This window comes from Microtus ochrogaster (genome assembly GCF_000317375.1).
Source record: "Microtus ochrogaster isolate Prairie Vole_2 chromosome 14 unlocalized genomic scaffold, MicOch1.0 chr14_random_2, whole genome shotgun sequence".
Classification (NCBI taxonomy): Eukaryota; Metazoa; Chordata; class Mammalia; order Rodentia; family Cricetidae; genus Microtus; species Microtus ochrogaster.
The window spans coordinates 1,297,010-1,306,023 of NW_004949097.1; the positions used below are offsets into that span (position 1 = coordinate 1,297,010).

The following is a 9,014-nucleotide window of genomic DNA, read 5'->3' on the forward strand; positions in this document are numbered from 1 at the left end:
AGAAGAAGAAGAAACAAGAACAGGACTTAGGATAGTCCTGTAGCAGACTCACAGAAAGCAGAATGGCGACAGCCAGAGATGGGGGTGGAAAAGGGGGATCTGTTACTCGGGGAGTGTAAAATTTTAGGTTTTCTAAATGAAAAAGTTCTAGGACCCTTTTGAGTACAGCAATGCGAATGTAGTTAATAGCACTGAACTGACCCGTTTTTGTTTGTTTTGGGACAGGATCGCATTCGCCTCAGCTGACTGCAGATTTGCCAAGGCCGACTTGAAACCACTCACTCCATGATAACTAGTGCTGTGGTTCCGGGCACATGCCTCTGTGCTGGGCTTGAGCTGGGCTGCTGAGCACAGCTAAGATGGTAGCATTGCTATGTACGGTTTCTAGTACAGTAGAGAAACAGCCAGAGGTGCAATCTCGTTCCAAGTCGCTGCAATCTCTTTGTCGTATTAGAATGACCGCCCCCTTCCCCCCCCCCCCCCCCCCCGCCGCTGTGTCTTCACACCGAAGTGTTTATTCCAGTTCCATTAACCAGAGACACCAACTCTTCCACGCATCGCTAAGAAAGACGAACATGTAGTTAAATAAATGCAGAAGACACAGTGAAGTAGGGAGGCAGCAAGACTGTAATTGTGCGGGCTAGGGTAATCTTCAGAGAGTGGGTCCAGAAGGGTTAGTAAGGGCAAGGAAGTAGAGAGGAAGGACAGGGCGGATACTGCATGGACAGTGTTTCCAGAGAGTTCTCCTAGGCCCGTTAGGGTTGTGTTGAGCAGGACACAAACTTCTAGGTTGTCCTTCTTCTGTTTCTGGTAGCTCTATAATCCCGCATCTTGCTGTGGGCTGAGTGTAGCTCGTGGGATGAGATACTCCTGACTGGGATCAACAGTCTGGAAAGGAACGGATGTCATCAGCAACTTTCCGAGCCAAATAGTGTCCTTTCACTATCATTTAGTTCGTTAGTTAAAAAAAAGCAAACCTTACAATAAAATTGTCCTGGTTTTATTCCTGTTGCTATGGTAAAAATGACCTCATAGAGAGCAACTCAGGTGATAAGGGGTTGATTTTCGCTTATTCCAGGTTCTAGTCAAGACACTGGGAACTCAAGACCAGCTAGTCACATGATGCCCCATTCGAAGGCAGAGAGAGAGAAAGGAATGCATGCTCACTTTGCCTGCTAGCTTCTTCCTATATGATTCCTATTTCTCCTCCTGTATGATCCAGGATCCTCTGTCTAGGGAGCGATTCTACCCACAATGGTTCGGATCTTCCCATACTATGTAAAGTAACTACGACAAGCCTCTACTGATATGGCCACAGGTCAAGCTAATGTAGACAGTTCTTCCTTGAGGTTCTTTTTCCAGGTAATTCTAAGCTGTGGAAAGTTGACACTGGAAACCATCACACAAACCTATTTATGTCGGGTTCCACTGTTGGTCATTAATAAGATATTTTTTTTTGCAAAGCCATGGAATAGTTGATTCCTAGAATTTGAAAATGCATCCAAGAAACTCTACAGGATGGATAAAAAACAATTTTCCTCGTTGTGCAAAAGCTCCCCATCCCCACTCCTTTCTGCCAGGGTTAATCAGAGCAATCGACATGTGGCTATGTCCTGGTCTAAGTGCCATTCAGGGAGACACAGATTCTCCGCTCCAGATGGGACAGCTGAGCTTAACCGGCTGCCTCATAAAGCAGACAAGCATTGTGAGGGCGACTTTCCCTCCTGGGCTTCAGCTGCTTGTGGTCCCCACAAAGCAAGAGGTTTTCCCCAGCGGGGTATTTTTGAGTTTTCAGCATCTGCCTGTGAGCCATGGCAGCTCGACGTGCCACGGGGTGACGTGCGATGTCCAATCGACTCAGGAGAACTCCCTCTGTTTTTGCCCAAAAGGATTAAAATTAATTCATCCATCTGGGCTTCCAGATGGTGACGAGACCCAGCCCTGTTGTCAGGATGGCCTGAGCTGCCGGGGCTAGAGAGTGGTTAACGGGGGAAATTGAGGGCGCAGGGGGATAGATTTAGATAGCCCGTGCTAAAGCCAGACTCAACACTCATGCGGATTTACAGCCCTCCGTCCTAGCTTAGCCAGTCCCTCTACATCATCCAGATCTCCATACATTGCTTGATCCTTCCTGGGAGAAAATACACTGAGGTGGTGGTGTGGAGGGAGACTCTCGGCGTTTAAACCTAGGGTCTCTCCTGGGCCAGCTGGCGTAACTTGAGACTGCCCTGCCCTGCCTGTCCTCCCTTGGACCAATAAAGTCACTGGACACACATCCTGTAGACTCCAAGGAAAGTGTTTGCCGTGTCTTCCTGAGTGAGTGAGTCAAGCATGTTTACCTGCAGCTGAATGGGAGTACCATGTGCAGTTAGAGCTACATCCTCCTCAGCTCCGTCACTGTCTCGGGCTGAAAGCCAAAGGAGGGAGGGGCCGTGTTAGTGTCGGACTCACCAGGACTGGGAGGTCACTCAGTGGCTCGCAGATTGGTTCTTGGTGCTTTAAGGACTACTTGGTTGTGGCAGCTATTGAACAAAAACCCAATGGGTTTGCTCTTTCATTTGTCTGTTATTCCCTCATCTGCTGATTTAACGCAAGGTGTCGTGTGGCCCCGGCTGTCTTCAAACCTAGTGTGAAGCTGACACTACCTTTGAACTCTGGATGCTCCTCCCTCCAGCTCTCAAACACGGGGTGACAGGCGTGCACCTCCATATCCAGCGCTTGAAGAATCCGATTTAAGAGAATCTTTTAAACGTTTATGAGGAAGGCTGTACACGGTTAGAGCATGCGTGTTCAGGAGAAGCACACGCATATGTGGTAACAGCAAAGGCAGGAGAGATGTCATAACTTTCCTGAAAATGGTTCAACGCTGGGCTGGAATGTTCTCTGACTTGGACTTAACAGTGACCCCTGGGGTCATAGGCTTTCAATCGTCCCTACAGGCTGACTTCTCCAAGAGTTGGATTCATTTTTATTGTTGCTGTTTGAAAAGGGACTTACTCTGTGGCCCGGGTTGGTTTAGAACTTCCTGTATAACCTAGACTGGCTTCAGACTTTTGGTGATCCTCCTGCCTCAGCCTCCTGAGTGTTGGATTTTTAGTAGTGTGTTATCATGCCCAACTTAATTGGATTCAAATTTTAAAACTGGAAATAATAATAATAATAAATTATTTCCAGTGTTTTCCCAACATTGGAACACCCTGGGTTTGATTCCCAGTACCACAAAAATGAGCACCTAGGGGCACACACATGTACACATGTATACACACAAACACACACACACACACACAGAATTCCTTAGAGAAATACTATATTGTCATAGAATCAGCACATAGACTGTTGTTTGTTTAGTGACTGTCTTGTCAACCAGGCGGCAAACTCTATGAAGTCAGGGACTTCTGTCTCTCAGGCCCAGCGCCTGCTCCATCCATGCTTGTATGTTTGGGTGTTCACATGCTTGTGTGTTCGAGTGTTCACTGACACAGCTGTGGCCACACTTCGAGGCTGCAGTGCTGGTGACTGGACCCTGGAGAAGGTTGGTTTGGGACCCCCATCTGTGTTGTCTACTTCCCTGCTCTCTCCTGTCTGTCAAGTTCCTAAACCTTTTGTTCATGTTTCTTCCTGGTGGAAACCAAAGGAAAACCTGGATGGTCTTGACAGCAAGTCTGTTCCACAGGTTCTTGAGGATGCAAACAGTTGATGTCTATGCAGGTCCCTGGGGTTGGGACGTAAGGAGAGAGTGTGTGAGCTACACTTTGTATATTATTGATGGTGGTGTGGTTATGCCTGCCCCTGACAGCTTCCTCCTACTGGCATTTTCTAGAGGGGTTGAATCCTGTGATGTAGGAAATGCATGTCTACCCTTCAGCGTAGGAGAAACTGAGTCCTTGGTTTGGCTTTTGTAATATAATGGGACGCCTTTGCACGCTGTCCCTTGGCAACAAATTTCATCCTAACATTCTCATTAGACAGGGTCAGAAGTTAGAATAACCTGATGCACCCATTTCTAGTTATTTTTCACAAATTTATGAAAGTGCTGGTACTCTACATAAAACCCCAGGCCACCTCTTGCTGTAGAGTGGGACTTGGCATCTGCGTGTGGAAGGAGCAGAGGGCGACATCATCTTTAGTTAAATATGAACATTCAAAGGCTCCTAGAGGCCAGGGGCCTGCTGGTTAGGAAGCCGATGTTTCTCCAGGCCAGGGCTGTGAGCATCCATCTGCAGGTGACACGCACCGCTGTCCCAGCTACCGGGTTATGCTTCTGCTCCAGTCTTTGTGGGTCTCATCCTAGCCTTATCCAATGTTAGACCCGACAAATTCTGTCCACGGTTCACCATCTTTCCCTGTTCTGTGCTGGTTCCCCTGTTTCTGTCTCTCTCCCCTCTTCCTGGTCTGTAACTACTTTTTAAGAAGAGTTGTATTGTGTGTTTGAGCTGTGAGTGTAGGTGCCTTCTGAGGCCAGCAGAAGGCATCAATTCTTTCTCTGACAGGGGTGCTGGGAACTGAACCTCGGTCCTCTGCAGGAGTACCATTTGCTCTTAAGAGCTGAGCCATCGCCTAGTGATGGAAACTCCCAGTGATCTACGAAGGTGACCCTAGTTAAGAAAGACTCCTGGTAATACGGGATACAGAGCCTAAGCAAGCCATCTTCTGTAACCAGGCAAGGCTTCCAGTGGAGGGGTTGGGACCCCAACACAGCCACAAACCTTTTGACCTACAGTGTGTCCTGCCTACAAGATGTCAGGTGGCGCAGAAACAAGGGAAGTGACCAAGCAATGACTGATCTAGCTTGAGACACATACTATGAGAGGGAGTTCATCCTTGAGCACCAGGACTCGAGACACAATAGCCCAGAGACCCAGGATAGAGCAGCAAGCAATAATAATAATGATGATGGTGAGGATGAAAAAGAGCTGAGCTATCTCTAGCCCTCACCTATAACTACTTAAAGAGTGTAGTGTGCTTTGTTTTTGTTTTGTTACTGTTTTGCTCTTTTTAAATAGTGCTGGATTGAACACAGGCCCCCCTCTCAAGCTAGACAACACTCTACCACTGAGCTATAACCTCAACATTTCACCCTTAAAATTGTTTCATTTATTACTTTGTGTGTGTCAGGGGGTACATGTGAGTGTGTGCCACGGCACAAGTGTGGATGTCAGAGGACAACTTAGACGCAGTCAGCTTTCTCCTCTTACCAAGTAGGTTCTGGGGCTGCACTCAAGTGGTCAGGCTTGGCAGCCAGAGGCTTCACCCACTGAGCCATTTCATCAGTTCCTAAAGCGTGTTCTTAAGTGGTACATTGAGGAGGACCACACAACGTTTCCACATGTATATGCATCACACAGTGTTTAAATCGAGGGCAACACATTTCCTTAGCCATGAGTTTATGAGGAAAACCTTTCAAATTCTTCTTTTCTAGATTAAAACCAAACCAGATAACACACAGTACACCTTACTGTGTAGCCGCAAGCCAGAATTTCTTGGCCCTCCCTAACTCTAAGGTAGCACTCATTCAATGACCTTCCCCCATGTCTCCCCGCCCACTAGACTCCCCCCCCCCCCCCCGGGGAAGAACCTTTCTACTCGCCACGGGTGGGAAATTTCTCTCTCTTTTTAAGATTCTGGTAACATCTTAGCATGACAGGAAAGAAAAACAAGATTCCTGTAAAAGAGCAAGCAAAAATTTTCACCTGGGTCCATTGCACTGGATTTCCCTTGAGAAAGTAGGTACACTTTGAAGAAAAAAGTGGGGACTTGTGAGATGGCTCAGTGGGTAAAGACACTTGCCATGAAAGTCTGCCAACTTGGGTTTGGTCCCAGCTCCTACTATGGAAGGAGAGGAAGCGACTCCTGAAAGTTGTATACACACACACACACACACACACACACACACACACACACAGTAAAGAAATAAATAAAATTCAAAACAACAAAATAAAGAATTATTGAAAAGGAAAACCCCAACAAAAGCTGATGTGTCTAGGGAAGCCCAAAGGGTCTAATGTTTGCTTTCTCATGGCTCACTCATTTTTTACTCATTGAGCCATTTTTCGCTGGGTCGAGCTCGTCACTCATCTTTATCTTAAGACCTTAGAGAGCGATCACACTAATGATCCCTTCAGCACTGTACAGAAAACTGCCCGCCACACCTTGAGTCCTTTGAAGACAGGCAGGTCTTGCTTTTAGCAAACCTGAGATGAACAATATTCTACTTGATCTACAATGGATAAAGCAGGTAACAATTAGAGGGGGGACTGTCTTGTCCCCAGAAGATCTATAACTTGTCTTGTCCCCAGGAGATCCTAATGTGTTTATGAGCTCTTCAAGTCCTCAGTGTGAACAACTGGTTTAGTTAAGTGGCCATTGATTTGGGCTGGCGGAGGGAAGCTAGCTATAACTTAGGAGAACAATTATTCTGAACTCCACTAACTTCAAATAGAAAGCAACATAGCCCACCAACTGATCAAAGAGGCATCTGTTAAAATACCGTCACCCCAGATACATATAAATGAGTTGATTAAGCACAAACATAATTCATAAATGACTTCTTCACTCATAATTTTAATTCCTTCAATTATACGCTCACATCTTTTGCACTATTCTTGGATATCTTTATGACGACATTCCCAGCGCCTGACAATATGTTGAGCTTGTGAAATATTAATCAAATGCTGTGAGAATATATAGATACATTTGTGACTCAAGTGAAGCTGAGTGTGGGGCGTGTAAGTGCAATCCTAGTATTAGCGAGACCGAAGTAGGAGAGTCAGGAGTTCAAGGCTAGCCTGAGCGAAGTGAGACCTTGACTCAAAAAAAAAAAAAAAAGCAAAAAAAGCCTTATGAAGAACAACTGGTTTGAAAATTCCATCAATATACAGCTGTGTGTGTGCATGCTCAAGCATGTGAGTGTGCATGTATGTCTGTGTGTGTTTATGTATGTGTGTGCCTGTGTGGGGAGACCTGAGGTCAACCTTGGGCGTTGTTCTGTAGACAATATTCACTATGGTAATTTGTGCATGTGTATGGCGTATGTGCACGTATGCTTGTGAACATGCATGCACACACAATAAGGGTTAGAAGTTGATGGCGAGTATCTTCTAGATCACCCCCACCTTACGTATTACATACTTGAACCCAGGGTTTCCGATTTGGCTAACCTCTCTAGCCTGTTTGCTCTGGAAATCTCCTGTCTGTCTCTGCCTGGTGAAGGCTGGCATAACAAGGCTGCCATGTTTGCCTGGCATTTTTATGGATGCTGGGATCTGAACTGGGGTCCTTATACTTCTGAGACACGTGCTTTACCTACTGAGTCATCTCCCCAGCTCTGTCCATCATGCTGTGAAGAGACAGTAGGTCGGCTGGACAGGGAGCCACAGGGACCTGCCTGCCACTACGTGCGGAGCACTGGAATAAAGAACGCGTGCTGCCACATCTGAGTTTTTTACGTGTGTTCTGGGCATCAGATTCAGGCCTCTTGTTTGCACAGTAATTCCTTCACTGACTGAGCTATTTATCCAGTTCTTTAGGAGCACAATGACAGTATAAGGAAATCTGCCCGTCTGCGCTATGTCCGGTAATGACATGCCTGATTGCGTTTGCATCCTGATGTTGTTGTCTGGCATGCTCTAGAATTAAGTCCATAAACTACTTCAGAGAGACTTTAAAGCCTAATCTTTGCAAAGACTTCCAGGAACTGGATGGAGTCTTTAATCCCTCTTGCTGATCGGTTTCAGCAAATCCCTTGCCGTCTCTTATTTTCCCATTCAGTAGCAATCCTTCATGGGTTGGTTCAAGTTCATTTTACCCCATTTTTTAGTTGGGGATGGAAACCAGCAGGACAACTGCCTCCCGCAGAGATGTCTTTGCACGCGTGAAGTTCTCTGCTAATCAGCCCTTGACCCCTCTTCTCGCAGCTGCATAATTCTGGTTTTATAAACCCAGCGGTAAATCAAATAACAATGCCATTGGAGCCTGGGTGGCAAGCAGCGTTGAGTCAGAAGAGTCAGAGGGCCACTGTGTGCCTCACGAACCTGAACACACTGCCATGTTTCAGGATAGAATTGAGACAGAGCCTGGATCGGCTATGAGAAAGGAACATAAAACTTAAAACTACCAACTCAGTTTTACTGTCCTAACCTTTGCACACAGGTGTGACGCTAAAGCCCTTTAATCAGCCCTGTGGTTTTCCACAGAACCTCCCCAAGTGCCCCACACGGCTCGTCTCATTAGTGGATCCCAGACCTGTGCTGAGGCTGGAGCCGGACTGATGCCGAGAACAAGGGCATGGCTGTTTTCACCAGCCACACGTCTGCTTAGTCACACTGTGATTATTACTTCAATAGACAAGCTTGTAGGCCAAGGAGATTTGCTTTCCAGCTAGCTCCACGGGCGCCATGATCACGCTTGTGGTTTCCCAGCAGCTGGCTCTTATGTATTTGGGTTCTTGTTTTCCCTAGCTGGTTGTAACCCTACACTTTCTATTGCACTTCAGTTACTCTCGTCATGTTTTGATAACTGCTTCTTCCCAGACTTAAATTCTGAGTCTAGTCTCCCACCTGAATTTTCAGGTGACTCTGCCCAACCTTGGAGGGCAATTCGCATTTTTAAAGCACTGTAATACTGATTTTTCTTCCCCACACAAAACATCAACTGATTCTGGCAATAACTATCATCTATCATCGGCAGACTATTTCCTGTTTAAAATGGAGCTTCTCTCTCTCTCTCTCTCTCTCTCTCTCTCTCTCTCTCTCTCTCTCTCTTTTTCTCTCTCTCAACAGGGTGTCTCTGTATAGACCTGGCTGTCCTGATACTCAGTGTAGACCAGACTGGTCTGGAACTCAGAGATCTGCCTGCCTCTGCCTCCCGCATGCTTGGATGTGTGCCACCACTGCCCAGGTTTTGCTTTTTTTTTTTTTTTTTTTTTATTTGTGTAAGAACAAGCACCTGTGTTGAGGTCAGAGGACAACTCGCAGGAGTGGGCTCTCTACTTCTTCCACGTGGGTCCTGAGGATGAA

General features: G+C 46.5%; 1 protein-coding gene across 1 annotated transcript in view; it reads right to left on the bottom strand.

Moving 5' to 3' along the window:
* Nucleotides 1-816: 816 nt before the first annotated feature.
* The window catches only part of Gprc5d (G protein-coupled receptor class C group 5 member D), an 11,144-nt gene continuing 2,946 nt past the window's right edge, over nt 817-9,014 (bottom strand). The window contains exons 2-3 of the mRNA XM_026787885.1: nt 2,340-2,407; nt 817-888 (exon numbers count right to left, since the gene is read on the bottom strand). Of these exons, the coding sequence (XP_026643686.1) occupies nt 817-888; nt 2,340-2,407 (140 nt within the window). The remainder of the gene's footprint in view (nt 889-2,339; nt 2,408-9,014) is intronic.